Source organism: Monodelphis domestica, chromosome 3, assembly GCF_027887165.1.
Source record: "Monodelphis domestica isolate mMonDom1 chromosome 3, mMonDom1.pri, whole genome shotgun sequence".
NCBI classification, from domain to species: domain Eukaryota; kingdom Metazoa; phylum Chordata; class Mammalia; order Didelphimorphia; family Didelphidae; genus Monodelphis; species Monodelphis domestica.
Window position 1 is genome coordinate 506,634,470 of NC_077229.1, and position 13,690 is coordinate 506,648,159.

The 13,690-nt window shown below is 39.1% G+C and overlaps 2 protein-coding genes across 5 annotated transcripts in view; one reads left to right on the forward strand and one right to left on the reverse strand.

The window, feature by feature from the left end:
* Positions 1 to 4,177, reverse strand: part of NDUFAF2 (NADH:ubiquinone oxidoreductase complex assembly factor 2) — a 243,772-nt gene extending 239,595 nt beyond the window's left edge. Inside the window, exon 1 of one of the 3 annotated variants that reach the window (XM_016431307.2) lies at positions 3,936 to 4,176. In XM_016431307.2, coding sequence (XP_016286793.1) covers positions 3,936 to 4,062 — 127 coding nt within the window. In that variant the 5' untranslated portion in view covers positions 4,063 to 4,176. Of the gene's footprint in view, positions 1 to 3,935 lie in introns of all 3 variants that reach the window. The other 2 variants (XM_056824875.1, XM_056824876.1) reach the window with 2 other exon arrangements.
* Positions 4,178 to 4,254: 77 nt separating this feature from the next.
* Positions 4,255 to 13,690, forward strand: part of ERCC8 (ERCC excision repair 8, CSA ubiquitin ligase complex subunit) — a 76,927-nt gene continuing 67,491 nt past the window's right edge. Inside the window, exons 1-3 of one of the 2 annotated variants that reach the window (XM_001381251.3) lie at positions 4,255 to 4,409; positions 10,280 to 10,375; positions 11,378 to 11,479. In XM_001381251.3, coding sequence (XP_001381288.1) covers positions 4,333 to 4,409; positions 10,280 to 10,375; positions 11,378 to 11,479 — 275 coding nt within the window. In that variant the 5' untranslated portion in view covers positions 4,255 to 4,332. The remainder of the gene's footprint in view (positions 4,410 to 10,279; positions 10,376 to 11,377; positions 11,480 to 13,690) is intronic. The other variant, XM_007486372.2, reaches the window with a different exon arrangement.

The window sequence follows — 13,690 nt, forward strand, 5'->3', positions numbered from 1 at the left end:
GCATGCTACAGATTCTTGGAACCTAGATTTAAAGTTTGTTCTTATGCTTTGTATATCTTAAATTTAAACCTAGTTTGTGAGGAAAAGTAAGGAAGGGAAAGGAAGACAAATTTATTAAGCACCTACTATGTGCCAGGACTGTGTCAAGTGCTTTACAAATACTATGTCATTTGATCCTCACAACAACCCTGTGAAAAAAAAAGTGCTCTTATCTCCATTTTGCAGATAAGATGTAGCACAAATTGGTCATTTGCAGATAACTGATATTATAAATATCAAAGGAATTCTGAGAGGGAGGAAATTGATTTCACTGGAAGGGAAGGAGGGAATAGTACATAAGAGTAATGACTGAGAAATAAAGGTTTTATGTTGCTGTCTACATGATGTCAGTTAAGAAGGAAAATAAGATAATAAAATCATAGATCTGGAAGAGATCTTAGAGGTCATCTAGCTCAACTCTCCACTTTTACAGATGAGGAACTGAGACACAAAGAAATCAAGACTTACCAAGGTCACAAGACTATTAGGTAACTGGGTCATGACTTTGAACTCATTTCATTTGTGAGATTTAAACCAGACCCAGACACAAACAAAATTAAAGCTTGTTTCCTTCCTTTCTGTCCCTAGTACCCTTACACTCACATTTCCCTTTATCCTAATGACCGCAATCCACTCCTGTCTTTTCTAAGTTCATTCAGTTCTGCCTGTTTTGAAATCATATCATCATTAGATTTAAAAATGGAAAAATTCTTTCTTTTTACAGATGTAGAAACTGAGCCCAAGAGAGGCTAAGTGATTTACACAAGGTGACAGATAAAGTATTGAGTTTGTCTCCTATTCTTGGGGCAAAACCTGCAGGGTTTTGCCCCAAGAATAGGAGACAAACTCCATTCAGTCCAGAAGTAAGAAAAGAATTTTATCTGAAGAAGAGGTTTTTAAGATAGTATAATAGTCTAGGCTGGTGGAATGACCTTAGGGGATGGTAAAGTAGCCTGGGAGCTGATAGAATAGCAGCCCCCATGGTGGAGTAGCCCCTTAAGCTGATGAAGTAGCCCCAGAGCCCTGAGCTGAGGGAATAGCCTCTGAGCTGATGGAGTAACAACTCTCCACGTGTAGAATAGCCTTGGAGCTGACAGAATAGCAGCTCCAGAGCTAAGGGAATAATCTGAAAGCTGGTGAAACAGCCCATAGTGTGCATCAGGGTTTGCATATTTATTGGGGACTCTGGACTGCCAGACCCTCTGCCACACCTCTCATGTTTCCCCCCATTGTCCCTTTGCCAACCTTTGTGAGGGAGAGGTCTCACTACTCTTCAGAAATGCCTTCATAAAAAGGTGGGAACATAACTGAAGTAAATACAGAACAATACAGATTATTATTATAGTAGTCTGATAATTCAGAATTAAGGTAAATATAGGCACAAACCTAGGGAATTTGCTGAACGACTTAAGGCATATTTGGAAGCTGGACATGATTGTAGACTATCTTACCAGATCCATTCTACATTTTCAAAGTGTAGAATGGATCTGGTAAGAAAGTCAGTAGTGCTAAAGTTGGAATCCAACTAAAAATCCAACAAGCATTTATTAAGTGTCTTTGATTTGCAAGGAGAGCAGTAGGTGGTACAGTACATAAAATACTGCACAGAGCAGTCTGACAGTTCTGAACTAATACTATAGTTCAATGACAAGTGATTAACAATAGAGAATGGTTAACTTTTTAATAATACAAATTTTGCAGTTTGTGCTTCTCTAGTGCTAACTGGTGAGAAATACAAGATTTCAGAGCCTGACAGTCCTGCTTCCTTTGCTGTCCATTGCCCACCTCCATCAAAAGTAAATAATTGAGTAGGGATATGAATACAAGTTTTTTGTCACTCAATCCAACTTTGGTTAACTCAACATGAATCCTAGGCCCCAGGTATTGTATCTTCTCAGTCATACCTCACAGTGAATGCATTTATTAAAATCTTTCCAGGGTCCTAAAGACTACAGTTTTGCATTCAGGAAATAGAAAAATAACATGAGTGATGTTTATTCTTTCTGACACACAGGTTCACAGACAGAATCACAAACTTGCAGCTCTCTTTGACTCCTCACTCTCCTTTATACCCCATTGGCAGTCAGGTGCCAAGTCTGACCAATTCTGCCTTCACAATACCCGTCAACTCCTCTTTACCACACAACTATCACCTCAGTTTGGAACCCCACAAGCTTCTATCTGGACTACTGAAATATTCTCTTAACTGACCTATCTCCAGTTTCTCTTCATTTTCCATACAATTGCCAAATTGATATTTTTATAGCACAGTTCTGAACCTGTCACTCTATTGCTGAAGAAGCTTTAGTGGTTTTCTTGTGACATTAAAAAAATACAAACTCCTTAATTTTGGAATTAAGTTTTATTTGGGGGTTTTGATTTTGTATGAGTATGCTCTTACAACAATGACTAATACGGAAGTGTGTTTTACATGATAATAAGATGCTTCACCTTTCTCACTTAAATATCAGTTCTAACTGATGATTTAGTGATTTTACTTAAGGTAATAAATTATTGCTAATAAATTGCTTTACTTAAAGCAATAGATTACTACTATTAAGTTATTTAATCTGAGTTTCAGTTTTCCTTCTCTGTTAGATGAAGGGGTTAAACCCTACGGATCACATAGGTTAATATATGTAAAATAGTTTATAAATCTTAGAGTTATGTGAATGCATTTTTAATATTCTTTTCATTTCTACTAAGAATTACATGACTTACATATAATATCTTAAGATCTTGAAGAAACCTGAGAGCCTTCCACATCAATAACTCTTTCAGACTGATTTCACATAACAATTTTTCATATATTGTAATTTCTAGTCAAAATTGACTAATTGCTGTTCGCCATACACCACGCTCCATCTTCCACTTTTCTGCCTTTTCCATAAGCTTTCATTCCCCATTCCTAGAATGCTCTCCCTCCTCCCCTCTACCTTTCAGGGTTCTCAACCACCACTCTAAGTTTTACCCACTTACATATCTGTCACTTGGAATCCAAGTTGGCTTTTGTTCACAATCTCTACCAGCCTCACCTAACCCCACAAGGGAAAAGATTTGCAAAATCCTTGGGAGCAGGCACTGTCGGGTTTTTTGTTTTTTGGTTTTTTTGTCTATATTATACGTACCAATACCACAGGTACTGTCACATAACAGGTACTTAATATAGGTTTGTCTTAACCGAATCAAAATAGTGATAGGGAAAGGCAACGTTACTTTGCATTTACAGAACCCCTTTCATCGGAAGAAATCCTAACAACTTCAAGACATAAGAGCACTCTAATTTCAAGGGTTAATAAGTCCACAATAAGAAAGTGGCCAATGGGCCAAATCCGAAAACTATAACATGCCAAAAATCCCCTTCCTGGCCTGGCACCCAATTCCTTCCCTGGCTGCCAGGTGTGTGACTCACACTTTACACACCTGACCGGTTATCCTTCAGCTGGGAAGCAGGGAAGGTGAGGGGTTTTTTTCTGCCCATCCTGGCTCAGGGAAGGAGATTTTAAAGCGCTCACCAGGTATGACAGTCGGGTCAATGTGAGATACTCCTACCCGCGCCTTTCGGGTGACAAGAACGGTCGGGCCTCGGCTTCCGCATTCACTCTGGGAAGGAGCAAAGTGGGGACTCTCCGGATGGACCCTTTTTCCCCTTCCCAAGTGAGTGCAGCCTTAAGGGTCCCTCCCCGCCGCCCAGAAGAAGCAGACGGTAGTTGTCGCCTCTCGGGGAACGCTTTAAACTCCAAGGACTGAGCACGCTGATGCCAGGAGAGTAGGGAGCGCACCAGGAGCTAGGGGAACCGGCGCAGACACTGCGGATGAAGGTCATCGGGCCGTAATCGGGCGCTCTAGTTCCCGCTCCCTCCCCCTGCCCTCACTGCCTCCCAGTCCTCTCTCACCCAGCCAGTTCTTGCGCTGCGGGATGTAATAGTATTTGTTCCCGAACTGGTCCGTGCCCACATGTTGCTTCACTTCATTTGAGAAGACCCTCCACAGGGCGCGCAGCAGACCCTGGGGCCCGCTCATGCTGCCTCTATCTCTGCGGGTCTAATGCTGGAGGCCGGCGGGGGTGGAGACTTCCGAGTCGAAATCCCACCTCCACAACTGATTCGGGCAATGCTCCAGCCGAACGGCAACGCCTTCGCCACGCCCCCCCAGTAACGACACTCTTCATTGGGCGCTGTGACCCACATCTCAGCCAATAGGCGACGACGCTCTTGAGGTCCCGCCTCTCCGAGCTAAGCCAGCCGGATCGGGTCATGGCTTCGCTGATTCTGTGGGCCGGCTGCGGGAGTGATGCTTGGCTTCCTGGAGGCGAGGCAAGTCGGCCTGGACGATCCTGGGAGGCTGCGGAGAGCGGAGGCCACCCGGAGGTAAAGAGCTGAGAAGCCGGGCAGGATCTGCGGCTCGATCTGTCTGCTTCCCGCCGCCTCCTTCCATGCTCCCCGGCCCTTTGACCCATCTGGTCCTTCTGTCTGCTTGCAGCTCTGAGGCGGCCCGGGCTCCCAATCTGGCCAAAAGCCTAGGACCCTCCTCGAGGCCCTGATCCCGATCCCTCCGGTCTCTTCCGGGAACTTGCATCTTCAACCACCCCCTCTCTCTCACATTAAATTCTCCCAGGACATTTATCCTCACTCCCCACTCCATAATGACAGGACATTCCATCTTCCACCTCTGGCTTTTGCACTAGCCGTCCCTCGTGCCAGATTGCGTACAAAGAATACCTCTCCGCTTCCAGGCAGACTTTGGGCACCTTTTTCTATTCCTCACCCCTCAATTGCTGCGTCCATCCCTACCATCTTGACTTATTTGTGTTCATTTGCTCTTTTTTTTTTAATATTCTGTAGATATTTTTATATGTTCTTGCCTCTCCATTAGACTGGAAAACTGCAAGTAGACATTTCATTAGTTACATTTACATCCCCAGCGCCCAGCACAATCAACAAACATTTTTAAGCATCAGATTTATGTTAGGTGCTAGGGATACAAAAAAAAAGTTAAAAATCAGTCTGTAAACATTAGTTCCCTACTATGTGCCAGTCGCAGTTAGAAGCACCCAGGATACAAAGAGAGGCAAAAGACAGCTCCTGCCCTGAAAGAATTTGCAATCTCATGGGAGAAACAACTTGCAAATAACTGTACAAACAAGCTATAAACGTGATAAATTGGCAATAACAGAAGAGGAGGCACCGGAATAAAGGGGGTGGGATCTGGAAAGGCTTCCTGAATAGAAGATAGGACTTTAGCTGGAACTTTAAAGGAAGCAGAAATGAGGGAGAGCATTCCCTGCATGGGGGATAGCCATTGAGAATGCCAGAAGTCAAGAGATGGACTGTCTTGGAGGAACAGCAAAGAAGCCAATGTCATTGGATCAGAGTATACTTGGGGGGTTAAGTGTAAGAAAACTAGAAAGGTAGCAGGATCTGAAAGGTTTTGAATGTATTTTATATTTGACCCTGGAAGTAAGAGAGCTAGTGGAATTTATTGAGTAGAAGGTAAAATGGTCAGTCCTATGCTTTAAGATCACTTTGACAGTCTTATGGACAGGAAGATAGCTTAGAATAGAGGGAGACTTGTGGTAGGCAAACCAACCATTGCAATAGTTCCAAGCATGTGAAGATGGTATCCTGCAAGAGGATGGTGGTAGTGTCAAAAGAGAGAAGAGATCCAATTTAGAGATTATATGAAGATAATGGTAGGCTCTAGCATCAGATTAAATGTAGGAGTTGAGAGAAAGTAAAAACAAATGATGAATTCATTTTAGGACATGTTCAGTTTTAGATATGCACAGGACATCCAGTTCAAGATGCCCAATAGTTAATTGGAGATAGCTGCTAGACTGGTTAGAACTAGATAAGTAGATTTGAGAATCATCAGCATAGAAATAATAATTGAATCCAGGGGAACTGTTAAGATCCTCAAGTGAAATGATATAGAGGGAGAGAAGCAGGCCCAGGACAGATCCCTCAGGGACTCCTACAGTTAGAGGGCATGCCCTATAAAGATCCAGCAAAGTGAGACTGAGAAGGAGTAGTCAGCCAGGTTGCTCAATGGGTAAAGAACTAAGCTTGAAGAAGGGGATCCTGGATACATTTTAGCTGTATGACCCTGGGCTAGTCTCTTAACCCCAACTATCTAGCCCTTGCCACTCTTCTGCTTTGGAGCCAATACTTTGGTTCTAAGTCAGAAAGTAGTAACGGTTAAGAAAGAAAAAAAAAATAGGTAGAAAGAAACCCAGGAAAGAGTAGCATCTGGAAAACCTAGAGAGAAGATAGTATCTGGAGAAGAAGGTAATTGACAGTGTCAAAGATTTCTGAGAGATCAAGAAGGATGAGGATGGAGAAAAGACCATTGATTTGGCAATTAAGAGATCATTACTAACAGACACTGTTACATTAGTATATGCTTAACAATATGTTGTTGATTGATACCGATTATTTCAGTCTTTGTATTTCTATAGCCAATACTTAGCTCAAGGCCCAGCATGTGATAGGTCCTTAATAAATGCTTATTGATTCAGTGTTTCCTATGAAGTGACTCTTTCCTTACTACCTACAGACATGCTCAGCTCTGCCCATAAAAATCTTTGATCCTGTCATCCCTTAAGAGTTAATGACATCTCTCTTCTTTTTGTTTCCATAAACCCTTAAAGAGTTATGTCACTTGGTTTTTAACTCTTTATTAGAATTCTGCTCCACTCCCTCTACTGAAATTGTTTTGAGATTTTGAATAATGGAACAGGAACTCAGAATATATATATATCATATATATGTATAGGTATTCAGTATTCTGAGGGGAGGGAAATACAGCATATTCAGAAATGAATGTAATGTAATTTGAAAGATAGAAAATAGAAAAATATAAACATAAAAAGAATACTTAAAGGATTTGTAATGTTCCCCCTCCATAACTGAATAGATGGTTGTCTAAAGTTGCTGTTACTCTCCCTCAATTTCATTATCCTATAGCCACCTTGAGAGTATTATGGTATTGGCCCATCCAGATTTGAGACCATCCCAATTAAATTATCAAAAAAATATTTTATTGAGCCAAAACAAAACAGTAAGATTCATTTGGAAGAACAAGTCAAGAATATTAGAAGAAGTAATGAAAAAAAATTTTAAAGGAAGGCAGTCTAGCAGTACCAGATTTTAAATTATATTATAAAGCAATTATCAAAACTATCAGTTATGGCTAAGAAATAGAAAGGTAAATCAGTAGAGCAGGAAAGACATACAGTAAACAGAAATTAAAGATTATAGTAACCTTGTATTTGACAAAAGCATAGATATAGGTTTTGAGGATAAGAAAATCACTAAGAGTAAATAAATTTAAAAAAAAAGATTCAAAACACGATCATATGCTAGAAGGAATAATCTAGTCAACCTGCCTTGACCCAAACACTTATTTACAGATCATTATATTGAGACCCTAGAGTTACCCAAGGTAACACAGAAAATGATTATCAGAGGTGGAATTGAACCCAAGACCTCTGGCTTCAGAGCCAATACTCTTTCAACTGTATGAGGCTGCCTCCCTAATAAATGCTTGAGTCAACTAAAATTAAAGAAAATGCACTTTTTTTCCTAGTGTTTTTTCTATCACAATATGTATTTACCAGTTTTCCTATGTATCTCCTCCCTTTCACACCTAAACTGCAAAAAACTGTCTATGTCCATTCAACTGAAACTTCTGTCTTCAGAATTAACAATGATCTCTTATTGGTAAATTCAATGACCTTTTTCAAGTGCTTGATTTTTCTTGACAATTGTGTAAAATTTGGCACTGTCCATGGTTCCCTCCTGATTACTCTTGGGTTTTGTGATGCTGCTCTTCTGATTCTCTTCTTAATTATTCCTTCTACATTTCCTGGGTGGCTCAGTGGATTGAGTGAGGCCTAGAGACAGGAGGCCCTAGGTTCAAATCTGTCTTCAGACACTTCCCAGCTGCGTAACCCTGGGCAAATCACTTAACCCCCATTGCCTAGTCCTTGCCACACTTCTACCTTGGAGCCAAATACATAGTATTGACTCCAAGATGGAAGGTAAGGGTTTTAATAAAAAAAATAAATAAATTTCCTGTATAGGATCATCATCATCTTTGCCTCATCACCTATTTATGGGAATCACTCTATTATGGGTTCTTTTTTTCTTCTCTCTTCTAAATATCCAGACTTCATCTCTGTCCTGATTTATAGTATCCAAAGCAGAACTAGATATCTTTCCTCCTAAACCCTCCCCTCTCTTAACTTCCTAAGGGCTCTCAAAGGCAGCATTCACCCAAGTCAGCAACCTAGGAGTTATTCTTATTTTATCCCTCTTCCTCTTTCCTCCAAACATCAGCAGGTCCCAAATCTCGTCCATCCCTCACAGCCTTCTTTTCATTCAGCCACCACTTCACTTCTCACTTAGGCTAACTATATATGTATATATATATATATATTTTTTTTTTTTTTGCACTAGCCTTTTGATTTTTGATATCCCTGCTTCCATTCATTCCCCTCCCTAAAACTTCCTCCATGTATGTGCCAAATCAATATTTTTAAAACAGAAGTACTGTCACTCCCCTCCCTGCTCATGAAGCTTCAGTGACTCCTAGTTGTCTCCAAAGCAAAATATAAACTCCTCTGTTTGTTATCTAAACCCTTCACAGTATAGTTCCAACCTATCTTTCCAAAATGGTTACACATCACTTTCCCTTATACATTATATCTTCTTACCAAATTTTGCTTACTGCTGCTCAAAAATACTAATTGCTGTTCAAATTTGACATTCTATTACCTGCCTCCTTTTGTCTCTGTACCCCTCTATCTGGAATTCACTCCTTTTTTATCTTTTTTTCTTGACATTTCCAGATCCCTTCAAGTATCACTCCGGTTCCACCTCCTATAAGACTATAAGATGCCTTTCCTGAACCCCACTAACGTTAGTGTCCTCTTCCTCAAAATTACTTTTTATATATTTTTCTATTTATTTAAATGATATATAATTAGCACCCTCCTCCCCACCCAGGTAAATATGAGTTCCTTAAGGACTGGGATAATTTCCTTATTGTCATATTCCCCAGTACAGTATCTAACACATAGGCATGCTTAGTCAAAAGGCATTAAGTGCCTACTATGTGACAGGCTCTATATTAGCTACTGGGATACAAATAAAAATACATGAAACAATCTGCTTGCATGAGTGAGACAAAACAGACATAAAAGTGAACTAGATGCTTAATATTTATTGAATTACATTTCTTCTACATTTAAAAGTCACACAAAACAGAGTTGTGTATTTTTTAAATTTTCATTGATTAAGCTTTTTGAACACTTGATTCTTTATTTGGCAGGAACTTTAGAAGTCCTCTAGTTCAGTTAGCTTGATGCAGGATTCCTTCTGCAACATCCTTGCAAAGTGGTTTCCCATTATCTCATGAATGTTTCCAATGATAGGGATCTAGATTATGCCTACTGAATAAGTTTTCTGTATTATTGAGGGGGAAACACATTGTGCATTGATTTATGTTACTGTCAGCAAGGGACAAAGGACTCTTGAGATCATTTTTACCTGAACAATGAATCTCTTCATTTTTTTTTACAGCATGAAGTTGAGGACGTTTATCCTTTCCTAGGAAACCTGAAATAAATCTAGGACTGTAGTTATAATTTTTTTTAATCTTCTATTCTTCTGAATTTTGAAAATATGAGCCAGAAATATCAGGGGGAAGCAGTTATTTGAGACTTAGTGGGTAGTGCTGCCTGGATAAATATGTCTACTATATGCCCCCTTTTTTTTTTCTGTTTTACTGACAAAAGATCATCTGGTCCAACTCCTTCATTTTTTTCCAAGTGAGGAACTGAGGTGGGGAGAGATGAAGTGATTTTCCCTGACATGCAGTCATCAGTCATTAGCCAAGTTGGGATTAAAACTCAGTTCTTTCAACTCAGCTATAAGCATGGGTATATTTTTAGTGTTCAACTTCATTTATGAAAAATCTCTTTCCAATTCCAAATCTGTAAATCTGTAAAACTTAAGAAAATGCTTTTCTGTATTTTTAAGCAAAATATCTTTTTATTTAATTCACTTAGTAAAATGAATCTAACCCACAGAATTATATTAGGACTTTGGTATAACTATGAAGGTGAGGAAAGGGAAAAGCATTACTTTTCTGAGTCACTGAAACTGAAAACCTCCTCAATTTTAAATTCATTTTAATTTGTTCTTTTTTACTTCTAATTTTAATATTTTTCCTAAAGGGTCTTAAAATTGGAATTAAACAAAGACAGAGATGTGGAAAGAATACATGGCAGCGGTGTCAACACCCTTGATATTGAGCCTGTTGAGGGGAGATAGTAAGTTCATTTTGTTCATTTAAGAGGGTTTCTTTGTTAAGTAAATATGATCCCAAAACTTTTGTATCATTGCGAGCAAAAACTAGTCCTGAAGTAGTAAAAAAGCTAAATTGTTGGGATTTTTTTTAACGTTACTTTATACATGCAAACAAAAACTAAGAAAATGTTGGCAAGTAAAAAGCCTGCACAGCTGGCTATAGCAAAGGGTTATTAGTCAATATTAGCACCACTGCCTGTATTGATGAGGTTATATTTCCAAAGCCCTAGAACAGTCATGGTGAAACTTTTAGAGAGTGAGTGCCCAAACTACAACCCTCACACAACATGCAAGGCACCCCACCCCCTTGCCCCAGACAGGGGATGGAAGAAGCACTCAATGGGCTGCTGGGCAAAGGAATGGGTCATATGAGAAATGTCCTCAGGCACAGGAGAGAGGAAAGGGAGCAGCCCCCTCCAGCATGCTCTTGCACCCGTGCCCATAGGTTCACCAGCATGGCCCTAGAAAGATTTACAATGTAATTTATAGGAATTATGCCATTTGGTTTTCATAAGACCAATGAAGTAGGCTTTGGAAATAGAGTTTACCCATTTCACAGTTGAGAAAACTGGAATTCACAGGGATTATGGTCACATGGCTTATAAGTGATGGACCTAGAATTCAAACTCGGGCCATTTTCCATTCCAGCACTCACTCCTACTATATTTAATATCATTACTCAGCATAAAATGAATATGCTAAGGTCCTAAAAACCACTTTGTTCTCCTAAAATAGTTCACTGTGACATTACAAATTTTTTTTTTGTAATTTGCTAGCAGACCATTCCTTTATTGGTAGCATAATGGTAAACCATTTTGGTCCATATCAAATTATCATAAACTAGTAATCAGAATGAGAAGTTAAGTGTTTATTGAATTTTAATTGTCTGAAACTTAATCACTTGGTAAAAGTAAATAATTACAAACAAATGGATAATATAAAGTAAAACTTTTTTTTTTTGACAGCATGTTATCAGGTGGTTCAGATGGCATTATTGCACTTTATGACCTTGAAAACTTTAGCAGGAAAGTTCATTACACCTGTAAATCTATTTGTTCTGTGGGCAGGTATGTATTCAAAATATAATTAATCAGCAGAATTAATATGAATATTTTTGGCATAAATACATAATTTGAAAAAAAGCAATGTATTAAATGAAATGATAAATTTATTTTCAAAAGCACATAATAATTACTTCTGAATCCTTTGATATTTCAAAAAATATTAGTAAAAAGATAATCTTAGTTGGCTTTTATATTATTTTCCAAAAGACATCAGAGTATACTTTAAAAAATGGGAGTCTTTGCATTCTGTCCTATATCTTCAGTAATCCATGTGTCCATCTTTTCTTGATGACTGGCTTCCCTTACTCTGGCTTCATTTGGCTCCCAAACTAGTTTTGACTTTTTTATGGTGTTCTGCTTTAATGTTTCCCTGTATAACACCCTGGAACAATAATGTTGAACCTTTTAGATAGATACCACATGGTATGCCCCTCCCCAGAGACTGAGTGCTGCCCACCACAGCCCCACCTTTTACCCCAGACTGGGGAGGGAGGAAGCACTACCATTGGGCTGCTGGGCATAGGGGCTATGTAAAGGGAAAAAATGTCATCAGGTGTGGTGGAGAGGGGGAAGGGAGCAGCTCCTCCGGAGTCCCTCTTGCCTTTCTAGTTATAAACTCTAGCTGGGTGCTGGCATGTGCCATAGGTTCACCACTATGACATTAGAATCTTTCACACCCCTTTACCTTCCAGCACTGACTAGCTGATAACATCCTAGGTAATTTTATGATCTATTTTCTCTTCTCTCACTTCTTAACTACATAAAAGTGAAGAAATTAATAAATTCTCACTGGTTTCATCCATTATATTTAAATTTATGATGTTGTTCTTAGCTGGGCTCTCATTGTTCTTCATCTTCTCTTATTCAGTCACTGTCTCTTTCCTATCATGACCATTTTAAGACCTTTTCTCTGGAAATTCTCAAACATACCTCTAACTTCCCACACTAAAACATCTCATCTGGTCTCTTGTTATGCTGAGATCCAGCACATCTCATACATTATCTGAACTCTCTTCTTTGAACCCTCAAAACGTTTAAGTGTTCTTGACTATCCATTATGTTCTCCCTTTCTCTACCCTTTCCTATGTTCAATCTTGACCTGGGCCATTATTCTAATCTTTTGTCTTGTTCAAGCAAATATCCACTTTGTCTTCTATAACTTCAGCTTCCCTTTTTTTCTAATTTCTTTTAATTTTCCTACAAAAATCACCCGGCTATTAGTAAGGAACCTATTGATCACTCTGCATATCCAGTCTCTGGCCATCCAAGTATTGATTCTATGTATAAGAAGTGTAGAAGTGTAGTCTCTGATAAAGTTTTAATGAAGAAATGCATATGGTTTTGTTGCTTTCTGTATCTTGTAATTCTTCTTCTTCTTCTTCTTTTTTTTTATTAAACCCTTACCTTCTTGGAATCAATACTGTGTATTGGTTCCAAGGCAGAAGAGTGGTAAGGGCTGGGCAATGGGGGTCAAGTGACTTGCCCAGGGTCACACAGCTGGGAAGTGTCTGAGGCCAGATTTGAACTTAGGACCTCATATCTCTAGGCTTGGCTCTCAATACACTGAGCTACAGAGCTGCCCCCTGTATCTTGTAATTCTTTTATTGTTACTTAGGTTTAAAAAAAAACAAACAACCAAGAAACCTTTTCTCAATCCTTTCAATACATACAGTTACTGTTCCTTGTTTACCCATCACAATTATGTTTCTCAAAAAAACAACAAAAAAAAAACAACAAGGAATCTACATCAGGTAGTTCCAATTTCCATCCTGACTTCATGTCAGTTAATAAACATTAAACACTATCTGCTGGACATTGGACTAAGTTCTGGGTATACAAAAAGAAGCAAAAGATAGTCTTTCTCCTCCAAGAACTCACAATATTAAAAAAAAGGGAGTCAAAAGCAAACAAACATGAACAAACAAGTTATATATACGATAAATAGAAAATTATTAAGAGAGGGAAAGCACAAGAATTGAGGGGTTTGGAAAGGCTTTCTGTAGAAGATGAAATTTTAGTTGGGAATTAGAAGAAACCAAGAGAGCAAGCATTCCAGCTATGGAGGTCCAGCCAGAGAAAATGCTTGGAGTTGAGAGATGAAGTGTTTTATTCATGAAACAGCTGAGAAGTCAGTATCACTGCATGGAAGAGTATGTGTGTTGCGGAGTGAGGTATAAGAAGACTGGAAAGGTACAAAGTGGGGCTAGGTTATGG